General features: G+C 46.0%; 1 protein-coding gene across 2 annotated transcripts in view; it reads left to right on the forward strand.

The window, feature by feature from the left end:
• tanc2b (tetratricopeptide repeat, ankyrin repeat and coiled-coil containing 2b) overlaps positions 1–27,754 on the forward strand; it is a 234,058-nt gene that overhangs the window by 86,103 nt on the left and 120,201 nt on the right. For both annotated transcript variants that reach the window (XM_061226928.1, XM_061226935.1), the window contains one exon: positions 17,251–17,350. In XM_061226928.1, the coding sequence (XP_061082912.1) occupies positions 17,284–17,350 (67 nt within the window). In that variant the 5' untranslated portion in view covers positions 17,251–17,283. The remainder of the gene's footprint in view (positions 1–17,250; positions 17,351–27,754) is intronic.

The raw sequence follows: 27,754 nt of genomic DNA on the forward strand, positions 1-27,754 counted from the left end.
GGTTTCTTTAAAAAAAAATGTATTCACCGTGCATAGGCTATTCATTGTCTCCGGTCTATGTTAGCAGTGTACCTAAAGCAGAAAGACATTAGAACTGTGCACGCTTCGATATTTGCTTATTTATCACAAGTCATATCGTCAGTACAACCACTTTATTGCATATTTTCCTCATATCGTGCAGCCCTGGTAGGTGTCTGTGTCTGTATCTGTATCTGTGTCTGTATCTGTATGTCTGTGTCTGTGTATCATATGGAGTGGGCTGCTTACACAGTACATGGGTTTCAGTCCCATGTTTTCAGGCACAAGGAGATGCCTACTCGTCATTCAGAGAACATCAACAACCGGAGAGACTGGAGCGATCTGGTGCTCCTGCCGTACACTCGCTTGTAAGCAGTCCAAAGAGGAAACTCCTCCATGCTGTTATTCTGTCATCTGCCTTATACCTGCTGTGAAGTTTCAACAGCTGCAGCCATATAACATCCGTTTGTAGTAAATACAGAGGAGCTGAGGACACACTTCTGCTGCTTCTCCAAACAAGATGGAGTAGATGGATTAGTTCATGGCTGTGGAAAAGTGTCAGGAGCATGCAACCAGTTCCAACACTCTTGTGGGTGTCTCGTATTTCAAAACCGAAGACCTTGTCCTATGATACTAGGAGTGAATTAACTTAAACACGCAAAGCATTTTACTGTAGTGCCTAGCCAACCGTGTGGGTCTCATTACTGAATTAGCCTTTGGTCGACAACCATTGACCGCACAACGTTGTTGGCTAGCGAAACTAGAAACTTATCCCCAGGCTAGCTACAAACAACAGATGCTAGCTGTACAACCAACAGTAACAGAGCCTGTTGGCTTTGACAGTTAAGAATGAACGAGCTGTCCCTACTGACAGAGATGAGAACATGCCCTCGGCACCCTGTACCCATAGAGTGGCATCTCCTTTCCAGTCAGTGTTAATCAATCACTGTCGCTAATTCCCCGCTGCTATAGGGGCTTGCTCTTCAACCTAACCATTGTATAAGTCGGTCTTTGTAACCACTGCTTTAAAAACTGTAGTTCTTTGCCTGATGTGCTGGCCTGTCTCATGACAGTGGCTTCTAAGCACTAGCAGCCGGACAGTGGACATTAGATAGATGGATGCAGGGAAGTGACAGGAGTATTGGCATACAGATTTGGGCCCGCATAATGTGTGTTGAAGCCTGGATAATCAAATCACTTGGTAAAAACCGTTGCAGTTCATGAAGAGCGTTAAATCAACACTGTGGTTGAGAAACACTCTGCTGGCACGAAACTGCTCGATGTTACTGCCGGTGTCTGTGTTAGTCACACTAAAATGAAGAAAAACGGCCTTGTTTACATCATTTGTCCCTCGAACGGTGGGATCATGGCTGTCTAATTGAGGGGCAGTCAGCCATCAAAATCGCCGGTTCTCACAGCCTCGAGTGCTGAATAGTATTGTACAGTCATTTAGCTTTTATCCAAAGCAACTTACTGTTGATTAGACTAAGCAAGGGACAATCCCCCCTGGAGCAACGTGGGATTAAGGCCCTTGCTCGAGGATGTTGCACGGATCGTACTGTGGCTACGCTGGGGCTTGAACCATCAACCTTCCGGGCCACAGTCATGTACCTTAGCCACTTGGAACCAAGGAACTTCACTTTTTGCACGCCTCGACGTTCTGAGCACCATGTCTGCCCGGCAGAGTTTAGTCTCTTCCCAAAGACTGGGGGATGGGGCTTGGGGGTTGGGGGGTGAGGGGTGACCTCCAACCAGCCCGCTTGCCCCCTGCAGATGGGGATGGCGGTGTGCGGCGTGGCTGCTCCCACTGAGCGTGGGTTAGCGCGCGGAAGGCACGACCATTCCGCATGTGGAGTCACGGGCAGTCAAAACTCCCCGGAAGATGGATGGAGGTCGTCCTGGATGGGAACGCTCACGGAATCACACTCTATCTTAGCAGCGCTCTCTGTCTCTCCGTAATCCGCATGGGCGGAGTGTCTCGTGCCAGACACTGACGGCCGTTAACATTCGAGGCATAGCGGCCTATTCCAATGCATCATGTATGGCAGGGAGAATATACACCTCTCCACGGTGACAGGTGAGCGCGCGCCTCCCATACAAATGAAGTGCTCGACGGGAACTCTGCACTCTCTTGTGTTTTATGTGACGACGCTGTTCTCACAGTGCTGCGTGTTTCTGCGGCTTCACGTTAGACAGCAGCCTTCCACCATGATACCGGTATTAACAGTGTTCATGGCAGGTGCACGTTCTTGGGCCTGCTGTCGATAACATGGATTTTATAGGAGTCATCATTGAAATACGACAGCCACAATATTAAATGCAGTATTAACGGTATTAATTAGTTGCTCATTGCAAATATTTGTGTCAAAGAACCACACTGAGATAAAGAGAATAGTTTGACCATTTCATTCCCATGTTTTCTCATGCTACTTAAACATAACGTTGGAAAGGCCCTGCCAGACCCTGGGAGATCGTCATCGTAAGGATTTGTAACCGGTGTACCGCCTTCTGTGTAGAAATTCTGCAGCTTTGTGTGACCCGGTACACTTTATTTAATCTATGGGTCTTCCTCTGCCTGTCGATGCAGTTGATGAATCCGTGCATTACGACATTCAGCGGAATTTACAGTGCCCTCCATAATGTTTGGGACAAATGAAAGTGAAAGAAGCCATTATGAGAGTGAGAAACAAGAATAAAACGGTTATCAGCCCAACCTTAGGCTTATCAGAATCAACTGTTTTTAACATAATTAAGAAAAAAGAGAGCACTGGTGAGCTTACTAATCACAAAGGGACTGGCAGGCCAAGGAAGATCTCCACAGCTGATGACAGAAGAATTCTCCATAATAAAGAAAAATCCCCAGAAACCTGTCCAACGAATCAGAAACACTCTTCAGGAGTCGGGTGTGGATTTGTCAATGACCACTGTCAGCAGAAGACTGAAAGAACAAAAATACAGAGGCTACACAGCAAGATGCAAAGCACTGGTAGGCCGCAAAAACAGGATGGCCAGGTTACAGTTTGCCAAGAAGTACTTAAAAGGGCAGTTCTGGAAAAAGGTATTGTGTACAGATAAGACAAAGATTAACTTGTGTGAGTAATACAACTTGAGTGATGGAAAAAGCAAAGTATGGAAGAGAGAAGGTACTGCCCAAGATCAAAAGCATGCCACCTCATCTGTGAAACACGGTGGTGAGGGTGTTATGGCCTGGGCATGCATGTCTGAATTCTGAAAAGTATATAGGCGCATTCTATCTGAAGTTATTTATTCATGCAGTTGGGTTTAACTAAGGTTGACTTGAAAAAGGTTTAGGTCTTTGTGGATTTAATGCTGTAACAAGATGTCAGAAACCGCTATGCCGAGTCGGCTTACACTTCATGCACTTACACGTCCATGCTAGCTAGGAGAAAGCAAGTAATTTATACAACATTGGAAACATTTGCTAGCTGTTGAGTTTGCTGTTGCAAACGTTAGGTAGGTTGCTTTCTTATTTGTTTTTATATGAGAAATCATTTAATATCACGTCAGCTAATCTTTATTTTCAAAAGTTTTCTAGCATGGATTTCATGTTACCTGGGTAGCTATAGCTTTCTCAGTTACAGTTCTCTGGATAACGTTAGCTTTGTAGGTTCGGCCGTAGGCAAATACCAAGCTAACCTTATATGTAAAATACATGAATAAAATAAAATAATGTTTTGCCAATAAATATGTGTATTTTATATTGAATATTACAGCTGATTGGTCAGGATCTTACTACGCGGTGCAAGATCAATTCGCTTGGTAACTTGAGACTGTGAAAAAGCATGAATTCAATTAAGAACTAATATATAAGAATACCGACAGCTGAAATGTGAATTTATGGACACGCTGGGAGATAACGAATTGGTGTGCATCAGTGTGGTTATGAAAGACACATCTATGGAAAGACCAATGTTCTGCTAATCCGACATTTAACAGTACTAATTCATTCATTACTCCAAAATTAAAGCCCCAGACAATCTTGAAGTGAGTGAAGAGACAAACGGCGTTAAATCCGTGACGCGATGGTGTTTATCTGGTCCGGTTTTCCCCACAGTATTCCCGATTTATCTAATGGAATCAATACATTCAAAACTATATGTTGCAATCGATTCTCTCTGCCAAGGTGATTTCAAAGCTACTAGACAGTGCCCTACCACAACTAAAAGCTCGTAAAGCCACAAAACACATTCTCTAACATTCTGTAGTAATACAAGTAGCCTACTGAGATGCAAGTAAATGTAGCCTATGGCTGTATAGTTTTATTTAACCTCGCTTCTGGTTTCATGTGAGAGCTGTTTTATCACCAATATAATGTTATATATTTTTTATTATTAATAAAAATAAAAATAAAGAGATAGGGTCCAGTTCCACTTCTGCGTTGATGGGCATGAGTCAACCCATATAGTTTCTGCCACGCATTCCCCCTTCACTACATCAGGGTCCAGCTAAACCAGGCTCACCTAGTCTTGTTTTTTTCCCCTCATAGTGTGTCCTTCATTATGGTTAAGATTGTGGTGAGTTATTTCTCTGGAAGCTCACAGTGTTGAAAACAGGGTGTCTTGGACAGTCTGCTTCCACTACCCCAGTGTAAATGCCATGTTCGCGCCAAACACAAGAAGCCAAAACACTCAGAACCTCTCCCCGTCTGCCGCCCTATGTCATATCACACGTCCTTCCATTCTGCCCTTCTCCTCGTTCCAAAGCCCCTTTGTGCCTGCACTTAATGACTTCTGTATGAAAATCTCCCCACTCATGGCCGGAGCTCAAAGCAGGAAGCGACGCTTTGGAACAGCATTGGCTCCTGCTGAATGCACTTGGAGGGAATGTGTTACTTTGTGTAATGAGATATAAGCATCGGGCTTGTGCAAATCGCTCCTGGCCGTGCGTCCAGCTCCAGGAAACGCTGCGCTCAACAGCAGGGCTGTTTTGGCAGCAGCTCTCCGGCTGAGAGCACAAGGCGCTCCTTCTGCCCAGAGCTGGTGGGGCCGAGGCGGTCCTTTACACCAGTCTGCACAGAAGCCCCTTTCAGCAACATCTGCTTGTGCACCTGTAAGCTTCTGTGTGCCGTGCTGCTTAAGCAGCTCAGGAAGTGCAACACACACACACACATACACATACATACACACACACACACACATACACATACATACACACACACACACTCACATACGTACACACACACACACTCACATACATACACACACACACATACACACACACACACACACACACACACACTCACATACATACACACACACACACACACACATACACACACATACACATACATACACACACACACTCACATACATACACACACACACATACACATACATACACACACTCACATACATACACACACACACACACAGACTCACACAAACGCACACACACACACACACACTCACAGACACGCAGACACACAAACACACACACACACACAGACTCACACAAACGCACACACACACACACACACACACACTCACAGACACGCAGACACACACACACACACACACACAGACTCACACACACACATACACATACACATACACACACACACACACACACACACACACACACACCCAGTGTGTGATCAGGGATTAATCTCCAGGCCCAGCTGTTATTGCCCAGTGTTCACATACTACAATGGTCATTCTTACTGGAGCAGTGTCTACATCTCCTCCCATGGCAGTGATGTATAGCTACGTTTCAGTGCCTCTCAAAGCTGCACCTGTTATTGTTTATACTGTACCGGGTAACATCTCTGCAGCACTGATTGATACACTTTGGACGCTTGGAGATTTTGGATGCACAGAGACTAACCCCCGTTTCAGACGTGTGAAGGTGTCGGCTGCGTGTCATCTACCTGCCCGTCCGCAAGATGGTGGTCCTCGGGTGGAACACCACTGTAAAAAACCACTGGGCAGACCAGCAACACCACTCCTATCAGGGTTGCTAAGGCAGGGAGGGCATGCTACCTAGAATGTGTGTCTCTCTCTTTATCCACACAGACTTTGTGGAAAAGGTCATGCTGATTGATTGGGTCTGAATCGGAGGAGGACAGCTTCATTGCAACATATACTGCACCCCACTGTATGGTATGCAGTCAAACTGCGGTCTCAGAATGGACAGAATGGCTGCCCCAGCTCCCTGGAGTGAGGGCTGGAGTTGTCAATGTTGGTTTGGAGGTGTCATTCTGTGCATGATGCCCCCAACCCCCAACATATAGTACCATTGCAAAAGGCATTAGAACTGTATTGTGTCCATATTCATCCAGAAAATTCATATTGCTCAGAATGTATTCAGATGTAAATGAAACCCAGTGTAATTATTTTCCCGCCCACCACCAATTTCTCTGATGATATTGCACGTCACAGCAGACCAGCGTTGACCGCTATGTCCTCCTTGGCACTTAACAACAGCGGTGACTCGTATGTGCAGTCCAGGCAGTCACTGTTTGCTTAAGTCACCTGGTGGTCTGTTGTACTTATTTTCCAGTAATAACACAATAACCGCAACCTGCAACCCAAAGTCATGCAGCCTTTCTGTATTTACCCAGCGCTCTCTGTCTGGAGCTGCAGTCTGCAGCCGCTCTGCTCACTCACCTGCATGCTGATGAGGAAGCTGCAGACAGAACACAGCAATGTACTCTTACCCACACTAATACTGTTACTGACAGCAACTACTCTTACCCACACTAATACTGTTACTGACAGCAACTACACTCTTACCCACACTAATACTGTTACTGACAGCAACTACACTCTTACCCACACTAATACTGTTACTGACAGCAACTACACTCTTACCCGGTCTCACAACTCACAACTATGCCCTTACTCAAACTAACACTGTTACCAAGAACAGCCTTACCCCCACCCACAATGACACTGTTACTGACAGCAACTACACCCTTTCCCACAATGACACCTTTACCATCAGCAACTATACCTTTACACACACTGACACTGTTACTAACCGCAACTACACCCTTACCCACACTGACGCAGGTGCTGACTACAACTATGCCCTTACTCAAGCTAACACTGTTACCAAGAACAACCTTACCCCCCCCCCACAATGACACTGTTGCCAACAACAAACACTAGTGTCCAGATACGCCATTTCTGCCATTGCCCGCTCTCAAACTGCCCAGCTCTCATCATTAATTCATACGAAGTCGTGTGATCCCAGTCCAGACTTCTGTGTAACATATATTTGTTAGTCGATGGGCTTGTCTGGTTGCGATTGTGCTGGAAAGGTTATTCGGGGAGGAGGGGAATAGTTATGTGCTAATAGCGCCCACCGTTCATTGTAAACACAAAGATCACTTTGAGGCAGTTGCAACTTAATTACCACACTGACAAGCCTTTTAAGAAGAAGGTCACCCCATGTTCGCCGTCATCTGTATTCAAAGCAGCGCTTCTTCTCGCTGTGTCAACATGCCCTTTGCAGGAACGGGCCTGGATCCCTGTTGTCTTCTGATGCATTATCCGCCAGAGTCAGGTCAGCCATGAATAAGGCTCTTGAACTGTACTTACAGTTTATTAAGTATACAACCCCACGCTCTAGCAAACACCAGAAGGGCTTCCTTTTCTATTAACAGAAAAGCCCTCCACGAGAAATAATTTTGAAAGCGGGCTCGCACAGGAGGAGTGTTCCAGATCGAGCGGTCGCTCGGCAGGACAGGAGGGAGGGGGGTCGTCAGGAACAGGTCGCTCATCCCGTTGTTATTGAAGCGTCTGATACAGCACGCCGGTGTTGATTAACATTTCACCGCACCACGTCTCCCCTCCCACGACGCCCTTCACTCTGTCACTCCCCGCCCCAGCGCCACCACTCTTTCTGCTTTAGTTTGGGCTGACAGGCTCCGGTGGAACAGCGTGATTTAGTTTGGGCTGACAGGCTCCGGTGGAACAGCGGTTGAAGTGCACATTCTCAGATTTTATTAAAGGATATTTTTTATACGTTTGTTCACCATGTAGAAATTTCTGCTGCTTTTATACATAGCCCTCCCCCATTTCAGGGCACCATAATGTGTAATTTCTCAGGTGTGTTTAATTGCCTCCTTAATGCAGGTATGCGAGAGCTTTGCTTGTAAAAGTGTTATGTTCCTGCCCTGGCTGCTTCCTCCAGTGACACAGGTTTAGTAAGTGCTATTTTTCAAGTAGCACTCCTTGCAAACCGTGCCTTTGTGAAACACCATTGGAAGTGGAAAGAACTGAGGTGGGATAGGGGACTGGCAGGTGGAAGTCTTTAATGAACAGCCCTGGGATGTTGACGGCCGGTCATTGAGATGTGGCTGCAGGTGGTCGCGCCTCGGGGAATACATGGGCATCATTTCCACTCCCTCTTGCCAAATTTCACACGAATAGGCCCCGCACCTCCCTTCTCTGTGTTCTTCCTTGTTCCTTCACCGCAGCTATTGATTGACAGCAGCATATTGACTTCTTTGAAGACTGTGTCCTTGCTCAGTTGGATTGACGGTGTAGGGGGTCCGTCGAGAAGATGTGTGTGGACTGCCGATTGGTTTAAATATAGACGGCATGTTAATTAGGCAGCGAGCACGGTCTTCAAAACACCATTGCGAAATCCTCCCAATCATGATCAGTTTGAATCATTTAAAAAGTGTTTCTTTTATTGTTTTTTTTATGCTTAATGATTAAAAATTGTGATTTTGATTGTAGTGCCCGTAAAGGTATTATAGGTAATTTCGGACTTTTAACGGTCAAGAGAGGAATTGCAGCAACAAACACTCTCAAACCATAACACTGTTTATCCCTCCCCATTCTCTGTGAACGTGCTGATGTTGCACCCCCCACCAAAGCCGTTGGCTGTGGCAATTGGCACTAAATTTCAACCTGTGAGCTTGAAATCTTGTACAGCTATACAATGCTTTGGTACAGAATGTCGCTCTGTCAACTGTATATTTTTTTACCCAAATTTAAGGACTATAAACACAGGCAGAGGGTGAATCAACATGTTAGTGAGCCTTTTTCAATGATAGGAAGGGATTTACAATGGTCTTGTAACAATGTTTTAACACACAAATCTTACCTATTGTACTTTTAAATGGACTGGCAAACTGTGGTGGGAGACAACTGAATCGGGCTCATCTTCATTCTTGATAACATTATTGGTGAAAATTAAATTTTGTGCGAGGGTTCGCAGAGGGTGTTTTGGCACCTTTTCTAAGCTCGTTAGTCTGCCAAAAGCTAAGCTCCTCTCTGGGAGCCTGTCAGCTCTCTTAATTTGGGGCCTGGTGAGAAATGACCTGCTCCAGTTGTCAACGCAGTCCCTTCACAAGACAATCAAGAACGGCTCGCTGCGGGAGCCTCGCTTGTCAAGCAGAATTGATTGAAACAAAGTAACAATGGACAGACGAAAGAAAGCGTGGATGTTTAATTTCTCCATAAGAAGAAATCAATGGCGAGACACTGCTTCTCTTCATAATAGAAGTTGTTTGTGAAGCAGATTGGACATTTAAGTGGGGACATTGTAATTGTCTGAGGTGATTGCCGGACTGCATTCTGCAAAAATAACAGCATGTTTTGCCTTTGTCTTTGGTTTATTCAGATTTTTCAGCCTCACGATGGCCTGCGTTACTGCCATTGGCTCTTCTTTGGTCCTCATGTTGACAGGCAACAGCAACAGACTCCACTTGTAAATGCCACACCTAGAATCAATGAAGGGCCTTTTGCTAGCTTTCTCGTACAATGAGGGAGCTATGTGTAATTCCTACACTGATCACCCTGTACGGCTGTAAATGAGGGAGCTATGTATAATTCCTACATTCATCACCCTGTACGGCTGTAAATTAGAGCTGGCAGCCATTAACCCCATTTTGTGTTGTTTCAAATTCACTGTGACAGAGTACAGAGCCAAAACAACAAAAAGTGTGTCACTGTCAAAGTGCTTACACATTGCCTATAGTGCATTTCAGTTAAATGGGGCAGGGCCAGGGTATTAAGCCCATTGTTAAGCTAGTTTAAAAAGGATTTTCTTGGAAAACCAAAGCTGTATTTTGAAAATACAAAAAATATTTACAAAATAATTAAAATATTTGAGATATTGGTTAATTTATTTAATTAACCAATATCTCATGCGAAGCAGTGAGAATAGGGGTAGGCTCAATGCAATGATATGCTGCTTTTAATTGCTTTTGTCCATCGCGGAAAGAGTGTGTGTTTGTTTCAATTAGTCATCCTCCAAAACAATCGCGGAAAAGAAACGGAGAATTAAAGGGACTGCCAAAAAACAGAAAATCTTGTTCGACTTCTGTGACAAACACCCAGCCTTACAAATAATTACGCTTCTGTGAGAAATAAAAGATGTACTGGTACCTCCCACACAACGTTCCCATCTGGAATATGTACACATTTTGTCCTGCACTGGATATACTTTTATGTGGCAGCCGATATATGGATATCGCCACACACAGTGAAGATGTTCAATGCAGTAAACACCTGTTTTAACTGAACTGTTTAAGATCTGTCTCTTACGCAAAATGCGGTTTGTCGGCTGTCCCATTCGTTGATTGCGTAATGAGCTGTAGCCTTCGTAAATAAGACACTAATTTCAGACAGACTGCGACCATACCAACACACTCTCCTCAGGCCACATTTTGTGCTGAGAGCTTCATCTACGTAAATCTGGCCCTCAGTCTTTCATGGGTGAACAGCCCATATTGTGTTTTTTCTTTTATCTGTCAACCCGAAAATATGCCCATACTCTTATTCCATTTTAATTTCTTTCTCCAATACAAATGGAAATTTTTACATATTCAAGCTGATGTAATAACATGCCTCTGTATGAGCAATAGGCTCTCAGTTCTGTTGTATCCCCAGCATCTGGACTGACGTGTGTGTCTAATGCTAGCGCTCTGCATGCCTCGTCTACTCTGGCCTTCATCACACAGCTCCCTGTCTTGTTTCCCTCTGATAACCTACAGACAGAAGGTTGCACCGGGTGAATCACCAGCACTTAATATGCAGCTCAGTTAGAGGCAGTCTCTTCATGCAGCAGGTGTAAAGCCAAGCATCTGGTCTGTGGTCACTGCTAAATACTGACCTGGAGTCTGTTAAGGAAACCCTGAGTGAAATCATTACTGCGAATGCCTCGGTCTCTGCTGGGGCCTGCTAGTACACTGACCATGAACCGTGTCCCATTGGAATTCCACACGGGGGAACTGATCTGCGATTGGATGACATCATCCACCATAGCGAGATGAATGTATAGTCTGGCCAGGGTCTTGTCAGCACGCTTGTCTGGACTTGGCTCTGTCCTGCACACAGCCCGAACGTGCTCTGACCACCAGCCAAACGAACACTGAACACACAGCCTGAAAGTGCTCTGACCACCAGCCAAACGAACACTGAACACACAGCCTGAAAGTGCTCTGACCACCAGCCAAACGAACACTGAACACAGCCTGAATGTGCTCTGACCACCAGCCAAACGAACACTGAACACACAGCCTGAAAGTGCTCTGACCACCAGCCAAACGAACACTGAACACACAGCCTGAAAGTGCTCTGACCACCAGCCAAACGAACACTGAACACACAGCCTGAAAGTGCTCTGACCACCAGCCAAACGAACACTGAACACACAGCCTGAATGTGCTGAGTAAAAGCTACTGCTAAACCTATGGGCAAGATTAAGCTCAATGATGTAATGCTGCCTAATACTCAACACTGCCCAGCAGTCTCTCAACATTGAACAGTAAAAACAGTTCTTGAGACTTTATGGATAAAAATGTTTTACAACAAAAAATATTTTTTGTGATTAATAGTAGACAAAATAAAAGTCTATATAGAAGGCACTTGGAGGGCTCGAAAGAAACCGCCCGTCTGAGTAAATAGTTCTGAGAAGGACAGTGAAAATGCATTTGACTCCACACCAGAGCCCATTTTCAGGCGACCCCCTCTTATGTCTTTTAAGAAGCGTGGGCCCTACACTCATTCCTTAAGTTTTAGGATGTAATTAAATGGAGGGACAGGTGGAGGACTCATTCATTCAGCGGAGGGGCTGAGGGAGGCAATTTCAGCCAAAGAGTTACCCGCCGTATTTGATTCCTGAAAGCGGTGAGGGTGGACACAGCAGAACCAGGCAGCTCAGGGCCGGGGGTTTGGGGGGGTGGTGGTGTCTCTTCAGACCTTTTCCGTGATTCCACGCTAACGTCGCCGTCGTTTCGGGTTTTGAGTTAGCGGCGGTAACGCTTCAGGCCTAGCTCGCCGCTTCACCCAGAGTCTGTCCACCAGTGCGCTGAGTCATCCTCGTCTAACGGGGAACATCTGTTACATGCCGGCGGAGCGGAGAGGGAGACGCTGAGCTAGAGAGGAGGATGGATAGAGGCTGAGAGCGGGAAGGTGAGAGAGAGAAAGAAGTGGGTGTACGGGAGAGACTGCACACTCCAAACAACACAACAGAAACAGCCAAGGCTGATGCAAGTATCTCCTCTGTGCTTGTGTGTTTAAGCTCTAACTGACACCCCTTCCTCCATTCATCGTTTCCTGGAAATGTGGAATCTGTCCATCCCCCGTCTGCTCACTCCCACAGCCAACTGCTCTCCTCTACTTCCCTATCCAAAGAAACACACACACACACGCACACACACCAAAATCCAAATACACCCACTCACATGCTCACAAACACACACACACACACACACCAAAATCCAAATACACACAGACCCCTAGATCCAAATAAACCCACTCACGTGCTCACACACACATACACACACACACACGCACACACACCCAAATCCAAATAAACACACACACCCCATAATCCAAATAAACACATAACGTAAATCCTCAAATTGTGGCTGGGGTCTTTTATTTACTTAGGCTGCACAACGCACAGGCCTTTATTTGGGGCAGGCTTGTATTCGAGGCAGGCCTTTATTTCTTATTAGTTGTAGAATTTTATTCTTAGAAATAAAGTAAAAGGCTACACTTAAAGTGGGCCAACGCTGTTCAACACTTCCTGTAACCGTTCAGAAACGCAACTTGAGTAGCTAAACCATTAGTGAAAGCCAAAACAGATGCGTCTTCATAAAATACCAACTTGCCAGACGCGCCTTCATGAACAATAACAAATTAGCGTAGATAACAGCAAGTTAAGGATCTTTTTTTCCTAAAGTGCGTTATTTTCACTTTGGTAATGGGGTTTAATTTACTTTTGGACTGTTTGATTCAATTGCTAAATGTTGGGACTGATGGTCACTGAAATGTGGGGGGTATTTGATGGTTCACTGTTAAGTTTTATGTAGTTGAAAGGGTGTCGGGATTTCCACCCGTCTGTTTATTGCGAGTCAAGGCAGCCGCTTTCATTCATTCATTGGACGTGCGCTGTGCTGTAAATACATGGAAACCTTATTGCGTAGCCAAGTAGCCTAAATTGAGTTAATTTTTAATTTTGCCTGATTTACTTTTTATTAAATTTGTAGGCTGGAATGCCTCGCAGCAACAATTGTGTTTAAATGTATACTGCTTCAGCCTTTGGCAAGCTACTCAGAAGGGGGCGGCAAACGACTGGTAGCTTGAGAGCAACGTGTTGGAGACCCATGGTGTAAGACAACGACTTTTGATTGGCAACAGTATTAAACCAACCAACAATATAAAATATTAAGAAGAGCTCTTTTATTTTATTGAGTTAAATCGAAACAATGTCTTCTAGTGCTCATGGACTGATAGCCCTACTGGTAGGCAATATTACCCCAGCTTGTATTTGGGGGCCGGCCTTTATTTGTCCGAATCGACCACGCCCCCGGCTATTCTCCGAAGCCCGGCTTCAAATAGAATCCTGGACACAATTTGAGGATTTACTGTACACACCCAAATCCAAATACACACTGTTGTTGTAAAAGCTATCCCCAATGCTTCTCTCCTCTTTTATATGCTTCAAAATGGTTTGCTTTTCTCCCAAAGAAAAGCTCTCTGGTCTTCATGTTGGTTTATCTTTTCTAAGACAAATGCTGTCTTCACAGGCAAAACCCTAGGCTAATACCAAGGGTAGATATTCAGAACTATTGTTTAACCAATTAGAGTAACAGAACACATCTGGGAAACAAGAAACACCTGTCAGTCACATGTTCCAATACTTTTGCTCACCTCAAAATTGGGTGGTTTCTCTTATGTATCTTTTGACCTAAAACTCCACTGTCATCACTATATAGTAAGAACAAAGGAATTGACATTGCTGTTCCAATACTTTTTGAGGGGACTGTATGTTCTTCTAATCTTTATATCTATGTCTAATCTTGTTCGATAATGCGGTTAGACTTGCCAGCTATGCAAGACCCTGCTTGAACCAAATCGGCTATGGTGGTGCTCTTGAGCTGAGAGAGGAGAGTATGTAACACATGCATACTGTATGCTTCAATTGTATATAGTTAAACTGTAAAAGTCTTAAAGGTACTACAATAGGCAGAGTTTCCCTGGATGTGTGATGAGGTCCTGAAGCCCTCCTGGGTAGAGTGATGCTGGAGGAAGAACTGGCCTCCCCTGCCACCAGCCTGCTGTGGGTGCGGTCCTCCATCTTGTCTAGTAGCGTGGAAGGAAGGGTGCAGTGAGGGTCTTGTGTTAGAACAGGCTCCTAACCCTATGTGAGTGATGAGGGGGTAATGAAGAGACGGCCTCCAGGACCTGATGGATGGATGGATGGATGGATGGAGGGAGGGAGGGAGGGAGGGAGGGAGGGAGGGAGAGAGAGAGAGAGAGAGAGAGAGAGAGAGAGAGAGAGAGAGAGAGAGAGAGAGAGAGAGAGAGAGAGAGAGAGAGAGAGAGAGAGAGAGAGAGAGAGAGAGAGAGAGAGAGAGAGATTCATGGATAGATCCCTGAGCACACACTGTTCAGTGTCTGGGCCTGACAGCTGTATACGGTCACACACTCAGGCTGGCTTGTATCAGCCAGTCACTGTGACACGCCTCCTCCCTCAATGTAAATAAAGCAGCACTCGCACAGCTAATAGTTTGGCTTTGTTATATATGTAGGGTTAGGAGTATCATCTCCCTGAATTCTATTGTCTTGCTGTGAACAGGGCGAAGTTGACGTAGCAGAACTGAACTGTGGGAATTACAAAGCAGGTGTGTTGAGCCATCTCAGTTGGCTCAATTGCACCAGGCAAGATCAATCGAGCACAGAAAAGTATTTGAATCCAAAACGATTAGGTATTTGACCCTGGCCTGGTGTGTATTGATCAGGAGTGCATCTGTTTACTGTCAGCGCAGAAACTGTTTGTGCTTCTCTGACCTTGATGCTTATGGGCCTTCTCTGACCTTGATGCTTATGGGCCTTCTCTGACCTTGATGCTTATGGGCCTTCTCTGACCTTGATGCTGATGGGCCTTCTCTGACCTTGATGCTGATGGGCCTTCTCTGACCTTGATGCTGATGGGCCTTCTCTGACCTTGATGCTTATGGGCCTTCTCTGACCTTGATGCCGCAAAATAGATATAGCGCAAACTTTCTACATATAGCCTCTGATTTTGTCAATTATTTTTAAAAGTTATTTTTATGCGTAATTTACCGTGTGTCCAGACACACAGATTATTCTCCCTAATCTCACATTGAATGACAGTAATTAGACTAAAGAGCGCTGAATCACAGCCTACACTTCAGAGTTGATTAGCGAGGACAGCCCATGGGCCAGCTGAACTGGTCTGGTCCTTCTGGCCTTGTGTGAACGAGTCACTCTGAGTTTGCGTGACAGACTGGTGTAGTCTTGAAATTTTCTTCTTGTGACCGAGACTGCTGTGCTCTCGAAACTTGTCTATATTAAATGGAACCTTCAGTGGAAAAAACTTAAAATGAAGAGAACGGTAAAGTAAGAGTATTTCAATCAACAAATGACCAAGGCAGAACAATCTCTAAATGTGTTTTTGTACTTGTATTTTGTAAAGGCAGAGCCCTTTTTTATGAACGTAATTGAACAATATGGTCTTGGGATATCTGTCTCTCTTTTTCTGAAGTGTCAGTGAATTGATTAGATTTCTGTTGAATGTGAATTATTTTATTAATTCAGAGCCCCAAAAAAACGTAGTGGACTGGTTCTCAGTGCATCCGGGTGGGCCGCTGCATCTGCTGGCCTTATTACTCAGCATTTATAGTATAGTATAGAGGTTCATGACACAGTTGGTGTACCTGGCTTGGTTCCTTGCGCCTGGATTGGTAGGTGATTTTGAGGTGTGAACAGGAAACGGGCAGGTGCTGTTCCCTGCCAAGATCAGAGTTGAGCACCTGTCATAGTGCAGCATTTCAAGGACCTTGTTTTAACCAGACAACAAAAAAGGAAGCAGTTTTGAGACTGGAACCAAATGAGAGATATTTTCAGTGCGTTTTGAGGTCGCTGCATTTCTTTTCAGTGGAGACTCCCTTTAAACGGCACTGTACCACTTTAATGCACTGCAATATGTGGCTTTTGGTGTTGATTTTGCCACTGTAACGCACTGCGATATGTGGCTTTGGGTGTTGATTTTCCCACTGTAGCGCACTGCAATATGTGGCTTTAGGTGTTGATTTTTCCACTGTAACGCACTGCGATATGTGGCTTTGGGTGTTGATTTTGTTCAGTTTCGCTGAGCACGGCGCGGTCACCTGAGCTTAATACATCCTTAACCCGCAGGATCTGCGCACATATCCGTTGGACTGCTTTCGCTCGGAGCCGCTCACTTAATTGAAATGATGAGCACGCTAAGCCTGTATTACGGGCTCTTATCTGCAGTTACAGGCCGGTCAGCGGGTCTGAGGAGCATGAGCGAGAGCCTTAAATCCCAGATCCAAGACCCGGGCTTCAGTGCATCCCAGCCTTCCGTACCAACGCGCTGATTTTCTCAGAATCACTTTAGATGAAATGTTTAGTATTCTGTTGGAGTCAATGATGTCCTCCGCACGACCCCGCTCCCGCCTTGCATCTCTCTCCCTTTGCTGTTATCGCATCACTTTACTGCGGTTCCGTTCTCACCGCCTCAGATTTTATTTTCCAAATAAGGCGGGTGAGGAATCTCGGCCGTTCAGCCCAACCCGCTGCCCCACCCCGAAATCTGCGGCGTGATTCCGCTGCGGAGACGCAGTGCGGCGGTCGTGACCCGCCGTGAATTGTGAGAAACGAACTTGGCTTTGTGTTACAGTTCTGCGTTGGTGTGCTGGTGTGTATGCTCCCCTGTCTGGAACGTGTTTTAACCGCGTTTCTCCCTGGTTCTCTACAGACTTCTCGGTAGCCCCCTCAGACCGGAGCAGCTATGTTCAGGAACAGCTTGAAGATGCTGCTTAGCGGCGGCAAGTCCAACCGCAAGAATCGCAACAGCGGTAAGTCCCCCCACACCCAAACTCTCATCAGGAGGTCACGTGCCTGTCCAGTGTGAGAGTGAGAGTGGACCCTGCTAGAGTGGCCCCGTGTGAGAGAGTCACTGAGAGTGGCCCCGTGTGAGATCTGCCCCGTGCGAGAGAGTCACTGAGAGTGGCCCCGTGTGAGATCTGCCCCGTGCGAGAGAGTCACTGAGAGTGGCCCCGTGTGAGATCTGCCCCGTGCGAGAGAGTCACTGAGAGTGGCCCCGTGTGAGAGTGGCCCAGTGTGATTGCGTCATGACCAGGTGTGGCCCAGGCAGCTTTGGCTCAGGAAACGACTGTAGAGACAGAATAGAGCAGTGCTTGGCACCGGAGGGACAGGTCTGTGAAAACTGAGCACATAGCTAGAGAAACGTACTCCTGTCACCTGCATGGCATTCCCTAGCATTGTCCTGCGTCTTTAAGGGCCTGAAGACTCCCATGCCAGCATAGCCCCCAGACAGGTTATGCAGCTTAAGCCATTGGGCTGTAAACAGTGGTTATCATTTGACCTTTGAATTCACGTGGCCTCCTCTTTGTAGAGCGCTACAGGATTGCCCGGCTCCTGCTTGTTCTCATTCAGACAAGAGTCTGCTTTGATGTGGCAGGCGCAGCTGAAGCCAAAGTGGCATGAAAAAGTGCAGAAGCTCCATTTTAACGTAATAACGCTGTATTTCGCTAAGCAGCGTGGAGACCGCACTCGTAAAAGGCAGCACGAGCCAGGCCTTTCATCACTGCCCGGGAATGTGCAGTCTAAGGACTTCTCCCAACTCGTGTAAGCCTTCCACAAGAGGACATGTGAAATTCCGTTTGTGCCGTGCTAAGAGGATTTCGCTGTCAAAAGAAACCATAATACTCCAGATTTTGTGTGTATTATGGTTAGAATTTATTTCTTTATTTATTTATTTATTTAAATACTGCACTTTCCAAGAAGTGGTTAAAAGTCATTTCAGGAACTTGACCTCCTTGACTACCTTCAGTCGCAATCCAAAGAAATGGGTTGTTTTTGTGGTTCGGCTGTAAAACAAAATTAAACCCTTAAACATACACGGTGGTTACATTTCCCTGGCAGCAGAACAAATGGTGATTAAATATATGTAGAATGCTGCCTGGCAAACCAATAATAATATGATGCTGCCAGTTGCATTCAAACTGTCACACGCTGCTCCATTTTTTGACGGCCCCTACTGTTGATTTTGGCGGTACAAGTCGTTCTGATTCCGCCCCATATTTTAAGTCCTGCCCCCCCCCGGCCTGGTATGTTTTGCCCCTCACAGAGTTACCCCTGGTGAGTGCTCTGCTGGTCCTTTTGGCGACACACAAAGGGAGCTTCAGCCAGACGCCACCCTGGCTGGGGTAGCTGAAGTTAAACTGGTGTTAGATTTTCAGAAATCTGGGTTCCAGTGGGGAGGCTCTGAATGCAATCAATGGATCACTGTGTAACTCTGGATCCTTCGGCTTCCCAAAACACGACAGACAGCCGCCATTCAGAGGGGCCCTGTTCACCCGGCTCCCCATGCACAGCCAGTCTGATAACAGTGAACGACACTGTACATGCGCACACATATGCTGTACACACACGCACACACATATAAACACATACACATATACACATACAGTATGTATGTACACACACCCAAACACACGCACACACATATAAACACATACACACACACATACAGTGCATGTACATGTAGCTATGAACGCAGCTGATGTGCTGGTTTGTGACTGGTGAATGGTGACAAGCTGGCTAGCCTCCAGCTTTACTCTGAATTTGGCATTAAGACATGCGCATTATGAAAGCCAATATATTGTTCTAGAAAATAAATATGAAAGGCAAAAATGTTTTAGTTTTTTGGTTTTTTTTACATAAACATTGGTTTAAGTGAAATTGGCCTCTGCGACTGATTATGATCGGGTCACATATACATGCACTCTGTATCCCTTATTACCCCCTCACTATAAAGGGTTCCTTTATTTAGCATTTACCTGCAATTTTGTTTTCCTGTTTATTTGTTTTCGTCTGAACTCTTGAGACCCGGGTCAGCTGGGGGTGCGTGTTTGTTGGCCTGTGGCTGAATCACAAGATGGAAATGAGGGACTGATCACAGGAGCAGGCTGTCAAATGCATCCCTTCTTCTCCCATCTCCTAGGACTTTGTGTAAAACAAGAGTTTTTTTTTTTTTCCTGAAACTGGTTCTCAGTTTCCCTCTGTGGACTGCTGGAGAGTGTTGCTTGATTACTATTTGGAATGTAGCCTGTTTGTTGCAGAAGCAATTGCAGGTACTAGATTTGGAAACAACCGTAAACTGGACGTCTGAATTGCCTGCTGGGACTTGTAGTTCTCTGTCTTTCTTTAGGCTGTATCGTAGAGGACCTCCTTTGAGGATGGGCTCTTATTGCGGATGTCGGTTTTTTACCTTGAACCTTGATTTCCATTAGTCCCTTTCCTGGTCCAGTTTAGCGCTGTAGCGCTCAAAACCTGCCTCAGCCACTGGGTTAGAACTACTATTCCCTGCAGTCAGTTCTGCGCTATTCCGGGCTGTGAGGTCAAGGTGACCGGGACTTAGACGCATTGTTCCACACGCAGGAGGCAACACGAGCTGTTAGGAATGAAGACTGGCAGCGTTTGTGAAAGTGAGTGTCGTCCCCGCAGCCCCCTTAGCTGGTGGTACAGCCTGAGGGTTGGTGATGTTATTTCCTCCAGTCTTCGGAGGACAGGGGCAGACACTGATGGAGGACCTTCCTCAGCAGTTGGCACACGCCCCAGCTCTGATAGACCAGGGTGCTCAGGATCTCTTCAAGAGAAGCTGAAATCAGAATTCCCTTTGTCCTCTGTTTAGTCAGTTCTCGATAACCATACAAACATGTCTGAAAGTATATATTCCCAAAAAATTAATAACATTTTAATACTTGTGTATTTTCAAAATATTTTTTCCATTCACTTTCTAGACAATGAGATTAAACAATATTTGATGTCATTGGCCTTTCATGCAGCGCTGCTTATTCTTCCCTCCAGAGCCGTAGGCTACGGCTCTGTTTCCCCCTCCTCATTTAAAGTCAGTCAAATCGACTATCGATAGCATAGGGTCTGAATTTGAATTTGCGCATAAACAAACCACAGTGGAAACGCCTGGAATTGTAAAAAACACTGACTAATTGCAGAAGGTTTCACACTTGGCCGAGGAGAAGGGGGAGGGATAAACAGTGTTGTGGTTTGAGTGTTTGTTGCTGAAATTCCTCTCTCGATTATTAGAAGTCTGAAATGCACCTAACATTTGAGAAACGTTTGGATGGAAGCTTCTGTCTCTTACTTTCCCTCCAGGGGAATGAGATGGTGGTCTCACCAGGGTCTCAGAACAATACTGACTGCAGCGCCGCTAAAACCGCGTATCACCCAAAGGATAACGGGGCAGCCATAGATATTTAAAAGCAAGTGATTTTGTTTCAAAGGGTCACAGGAGATCATAGTTTGCCTCAGGAAATCAAGTGCAAGTCCAGTTTGTCCCCTTCCTTAACAGCTTCTGGTCTTCATTAATGTGAGCATTGTGGGCTCACAGGTCAGGACATTTTGTACTTGTGAAATGTTTCTCCCAGCCATTTGTTCTGCTGTGCCATTGTGTTTGACTAGAAAATGACTTGGACCCGATGACTCATCACATAAGTGACTCTTGCTTCACTAAAAGTGAAGTTTTTCCAAGCGCTTTCAAGAAGAGCAGACATTCACCTCTGCTGAAGATAATAAATGGTCCAGGCACATTTGTCTGCTCAAAAACATTGTGCAGAGCTAGGCTTCGCTGGCCATCTCTGGCCATGTTTAAATGCATACTAATACTCCAGTCTAACCTTGATAATGATAGTACTCTGACTATTGCAATGGTCATGAGATCTGTTCTTAATTGGTCTATATGAAACCCTGTTAAGACTAGATTTTTGCGAAAACATATTTTTTGCTGTTTTTTTACTCTGATTTCTTTCCGATTTTCAAAACGGAACTTAGAAGACACTATTTCCTGCGTGTTACAGTAGCAATTTGTCAATAACTGAGCTAGAGTGGAAATTGGGCCGTTAAAACATCTGTAGCTGAGTTTCTGATTGTAGAAAGACTAAAATGTTTTGCATATGTGAATCCCTTAGGATAAAGATTTCTGCTTATGGTATAACTAATAATGAAAGGGCATGCATGTTAAGTGGAAGGGGAGATGGGGCTTGGCTGCCGTGTACACCGTTTCTGCTGAACAGATAACGATTATGGAAAGAACTCTATAAACGCCGCTGTTGGAGTAATCACTTTACTTATATCCACGTGTACCTGATAGTCTAAATTAACAAATAAACTGATTACTAACAGTAATCGGGTTATTGGTGTGCATGTAAACAGAGCTGCTGTGTCAGAGAACATGCTAGCTGAGGGCCGCGGGATACATACTAATTGCTGTGTCTCCAGGACTCGTTAGCTGTTGAAATGGTGCATTTAGCCTGGACTGCATTTAGCCTGTATTGCATTTTTATCCAAACGCTTTACAATTAATGCCTCTCATTCACCCATTCACACACACACACACACACACACACACACACACAGACACACACACTCACTCACTCACTCACTCACATACCTAAAGTACCGGGCAGTTTGTCGGGAGCAATCGGGGGTTAGATGTCTTGATCAGGGACACTTTGACACACGGACGGCAGGGGACCAAACCGGCAACCTCCCGTCTACCAGAGGGACTGCCTTTACCTCCTGAGCTAACGTTGGTAGCACACCGTGGCAGGGCCCACTGCCGCTAGTCGAGTAGACCGAGGCCCGTCCTCCGGCAAAGTCAGCCAGCGAGGGGAGGAGGGGCCGACAGCTCAAGACGCCGATTGCTGTTTATGGCAGGAGAGGAAATTGAGTGTCTCCGAGTCCTGGGATCAAAATAGAGCAGCGGCGTTTGTAATTATCGCTGGGAGACGGTAGCACAGACGCCGATGATGCCGCGGGGTGGACCTGGCACCCTGGCAGCCTCCTAAACATGCGGTCGCAAGGCCTTTCAGATGGAGTGACGTACAAGCTGCTTAATAAAGGTGTTTTATGTTGAGCTTTAATTAAAGGCCCCGTATTGTACACCTTTCCAATGTTTTATTTTAGGTCCCGGTATCCATAAGAAGCTGTTTAAATGTCCATTCTCCAGCGCCTCTCATGAGCTTAGCCAAGAGCAGGCTGTTTTACTGACTGTCTCTCTAAGGTTTATTGAGATCTATGAACCTCTGTTCTGATTGGCTAGCTTGCTCCAAACGGCCCTTTTAAATGCACATATTCTGCATACACATTGTGTGGATTTATTTGTGGACTGGTTTTATACACAGTGTTTTTATAGCACCTTCAGCTCCTTTACAATCCAAGGGAAATATTAGTATATTTTTTGCTTGGGTGTGCTTGTGAGACCAGAGAATTGACTGCATTCTTGCAGTTTTTCTGTTGGTCTTGCAGATGCGTTAAGTCACAGGCCTGTTACTCTCTTTAAAAGTCTGTCTCCCAACCACGCCTTTGATAAACATGGAAACGCAGCGAGGCACGACGGTTACGCGCTGATGTCGCTGACTTCACGAGCGGAACAAAATTGGACACCCGTGGCGACACTACATTACATTACATTACATTACAGACGTTTGGCAGACTCGCTTATCCAGAGTGACGTACAACAAAGTGCATACCCATAACCAGGGACAAGTGTGCAGAAACACCCTAGAGGGAAGTTCAGATTCAAGCTCATTAATCTGCCCCGCGGTCAAGATGAAGCCGCAGAAAACGCCGGAAGCCCCGCCACACCCGCCTTCCCCGCAGAGTGGCCTCTCTCCCAGGGCCTCTCTGAGCTCGCCCGCCCACCCTGGACCGTCGGAGCCAGGAGCGGCAGAGGGGACGTAGCACCCAAGGCACTTCCCTTCCCCCAGTGAGGCCTGGAAGGCAGCAGCTTTTAGAACTGCAGAAACAACAGCGGCACATTTGCAAACTAGCTAGCTCAGTGATGTACAGTAGACTCATAGCACAGTTATTAGTTAATGTATGCACACGATCTGTGGTTGGCTGAGCTGAGCCTGCGGGCCGACCTGCTGTTTGCAGTCTTGGAGGCAGTAGCTGCCTGCCGGGCGTCACTGAGGGAAGGAAAGTATCTTGGGCGCAGGCAGCTAAAATTGGGGACGGCCTGGGGCGGCAGGGCCGTTCTGGGGGACGGAGCCCCGTAACACGGGAACCCCTCCTAATCGACGACTCGTTTTCCACCACAGGGGAGCACACGGAGCGGTCGAGCGCAAAGCCAGAGATTACCTCTGAATTATTCAGCCCCACAGGACTCTCATGCTGCTGCCGATCGCTGCGTCCTCCTCGCATTTTCTTCCCTTAATGAGATCCTGCTTTATTTATTCATTCTGCTCTGGCGGGTTAGGCCAGCGGTGTTTGGGAGAGTAGTGTGTGGAAGGGAGGGCGGGCAGACGCTCCAGTCCATGTCTGCATACGTATGAGCGTATGAGTCACTCCCCATCGCTGTCTGTATTATTCCTTCTTCATTTGTTATCACACCGCAGGGCAAAAACATTGTTCGGTGTGTTACTGAGATACGGTGGAATGCTGGAATCTTTCTGAGAGGAATTGGTATTTCCCTTGTGTCATTTGTCCTGTTTTTTTGCCAGTAAAGTATTTGCTAGGCGTGCGTTTCTATAGGTTTTGGAGGTTTCCCATGAAGTAATCTGCACCCATTTCCTCTTTTCACTCATTTCAACTCAAGACAACTCTGACACAACTCTGGGCCTCATTTTGACAAACGCCAATAACAAACTCCAAAGGCAATCAAAAGCCTATTATTAAGACTAGATACTGAAAGGAAGTGATTGAATACACCTGACTATTCAGAAGCAGCTGAGAAGCCGACCGTCCAATTACTTTTGCTCCCCTAAAATGGGGGAGAGTATGTACAAGAAGGGATGTGATTCCTACACGCATTACCCAACATCAATTAATCACAAAAAACTGTTTTAAGTGAAATATTTGCATTTGCTGAAAGCCTCAAAAGACAGGAAATTGAATTGATCAGCTCTAACGCTATCCATAACACAGAAATGGGGCAACGTAGCAATACCAAAATCAGTAGTTGGCGAACCCATTGCCATATTAGGAGATCTGCAAAATGGCATTGAGATTGTTTTTGAAACGGGTGAGATTGTACTATTTTGAATGGAAGTGCAGTAGGCAGTCTGCAGTCTGCACTTTAACCTCACATTTATTGTTTTATTTCAAGTCAACTGTCCTGGAGTGCAGAGCCAAAATAAATTGTAGCAACTGTCCAAAAACATACGGACTGCACTCTAGCTGCTTGCATACACACACACGCGCACGCACACACATAACCTGTTCAGTATATAAGCGTCTCTTTCACAGGCCTGCACCTCTGTAAGAAAGGACAGTGTGAAAATAGAGGAGCTCCCAGGTGACTTTGCAGAGTACATTACAGGCTCATTTGTAGGCTAGTCCCCTGTGCTTCTATCAGAGGAAGCCAGAAAATAGAACTCTCTTCAGCACTGCCAGTAAAAGACATTTCTGCCAGGGAGGGAGCGAGAGAAAGGGCAAAAGCGAGAGAGCGAGAGAGAGAGAGGGAGAGGGAGAGGGAGAGGGAGAGGGAGAGGACGAACGAACGAACGAGAGTGTCTAAAAAAAAAAAAAAAAGGCAGGAATAAGAATTCTCACCTACCGAGCGCACCAGGCACGCACGCGCGCGCGCATACACACACGCGCGCGCATACGCACACTGGACACAACATAAAAGCCCTTTGTTGTCATAGATCGAAGGGTACCCAATGAGGTTTTGTAAAATTATTATTCTGTGCTGAGCTACGATTGATTGCTTTGGAAAATGACAATGCACTTATCTTCCTGTAGTTAAACCCTAAACCTGGTTATAATAGGCCTTTGTACTGTCCAGCATCTTAAGCACTAAGGACAATGTATTGATGGACAGGAGAAATTCCCAGGACCATTTATAGGTAAAGAGAACATATTCTGTCCCATTATAAATGGCGCCATTCTGCAATAAGAGATATTGACCCCTTTGTAATGACGGACAGCCGCAATGCATCCTGGGTAGGCTTGTACCCCTCAATTTCGGCCCCGATCGCGGGTAAGGAATGCTGTAGCAAAGATGCGTCTTCCCAGAGTACTGGTGTAGCCAGGATTTAATCTTTTATTCCCTCACAAAAAACACAGGCCTCAGGTGATTATTCTACTGGGAGCTCTTTGCTCTCTCTCTCTCTCTCTCTCTCTCTCTCTCTCTCTCTCTCTCTCTTTCTCTCTGTCTCTCTCTCTCTCCCCCCTCTCCCCCTTTCACTTTCAATTTAATTTAATGTAATGTAAGTTTTTCAATGCTTATTGCCAAAGCATGTACACTTGTCATAACAATTATAATTACATAACTGCTAAAATGACAAATGACAAGGAACATCAGCATACAAATTACAACAGTATAATTTAAAAGTAACTGCAATAAGTACTTGGGTAAATAAAGTCACAGAAATATATTACAGTTAAATGTATAACAGTTGGCAGTTAACTCCACGTGGAGAGCCTTGATCCCTAGCCGCCCTTGTGGAGTGTTTTCAGCGAGTGGCAGGGCAGGGCTGAGCCGAGGGTTCAGTAATCCAGGGAACATGAGCCGCTTCTCACGGGAGCTTTGGACAGTGGAGCTGGGACAGGGAGACGCTTCTCTGCCTTCCTGTTCCCCACTACAGCTGTGCAGTGAGCTCAGTGCTGGGCTGCAGCACCTTTCCACCGTCACACTCACAGCCTCCTCGCTGCAGGTCAGATCTCCATCTACCTGTGAAAGCCCGGGCCGTAGACCTCAACACAGTGCGGTTCTGCTTTTGGCCCCCTAAAATGGGCGGGGCTATGTATACAAATTCTTACACAGTTTACCCTCAAATAAAAGCTGAAAGTCTGCTATTTTACCACTCAGTGAATGTTTTATTTCAAGTTTTTGTTTGCTGGAGTACAGGGCGAATAACAAAAATGTGTGACTGTCCACATACGATCAAACTGCACTGTAATGGTCACAGAGAAATGGATGGTGTGCTGTCCTGTACTGCCCTCTACAACCAGGAGAGTAAGTAACCCAGTATGAGAATAAGATGTGTGCAGTAATCACGCAAGCAGGAACTTTTCAGATGGACGATAGAATTCAGTCATTTGAGTAAGCTATCAACACACGGGCCTTTTGTTACAGAATTTATATGATTTCAGTGGAGTAGAAAGTGCAGGACTTCTGTTTGAAGCATTGAAGCCATGGTTATGGCTGTGAAGAGCAGTGCTGTGTCATGATGAAAACTAGCACATGAACCCATCACCGGCTCCTCTCCCTGACTCGTTTCGGCCAAACATCATCTGCTTAATGAAAACATGAGAGCCATTAAATAAGCAGACAGAAAGCATGCTGTACAGGGCCGGAGAGAAACACAGCCTGCCAATCAGCATTTGTCATCGGGCGCTCGGAGCCGAGCCGATCCTTTATCTGTGTCATCACTCCCACTGTCTGAGAGGGCAGGAGGCCCGGCAACTGGAGCATGCGCACGGTTTCATAGTGAGTGTGTGTGTGTGAGAGTGTGAGAGTGTGTGTGTGAGAGTGTGTGAGAGTGTGAGAGTGTGAGAGTGTGAGAGTGTGTGAGTGTGTATGTGTGTATGTGTGTGTGTATCTGTGTGTATTTATGTGTGTATGTGTGTATAAGTGTGTGTACGTTTATGTATATGTGTGTGTATGTGTGCGTGTTTGCATGTGTATATGTGTATATGCCTGTGTGTATTTGTGTTTGTGTGTGTATGTGTGTGTGTCAGTGTGTGTGTGTGTGTGTGTGTGTGTGTGTGTGTGTGTGTGTGTGTGCGGCTTCATCGACACGGCCACATGCAGAAAAAGGGTATTTGGCTTAGCAGCTTGCTGAATGGAAACCTGCTAAAGGAAGTATATCCATGAACGCTAATCTCGGGCGTTGCTGCTGCGGATGCACAAGCCGAGGGAGCTGAGCCGTCTGCGTCAGACGGAGGAACGATTTGCGGAGAGGTGATACAGAGCGTGAGGGTGAGCTCTGTAGATGTAGTGTGTTCGGCTTGGAGCTGGAGAGCTGCCTGCCAGGTTTAAAAGCCTGCCTCTGCTCCGCATGGCAGTGCGTGGGCAGCGCAGGTCTTACCTCGCCTCCCTCTCCCATATCACGCTCTCAGCCCGTCTCTGCGCGTCTCTCTATCCTCTGCGCTCTCCTCCCTCTCCCACCTTCACTCTTTAGGAGGCTGTGATGAATCGCAGTCGCATAACAAGCTCAATTGTCCTACTGAGTAGGTACTGTATTATTGTTAGTACTGTGCGGTCTTAC

The sequence above is a fragment of the Conger conger genome, chromosome 2, assembly GCF_963514075.1.
Source record: "Conger conger chromosome 2, fConCon1.1, whole genome shotgun sequence".
NCBI lineage: Eukaryota > Metazoa > Chordata > Actinopteri > Anguilliformes > Congridae > Conger > Conger conger.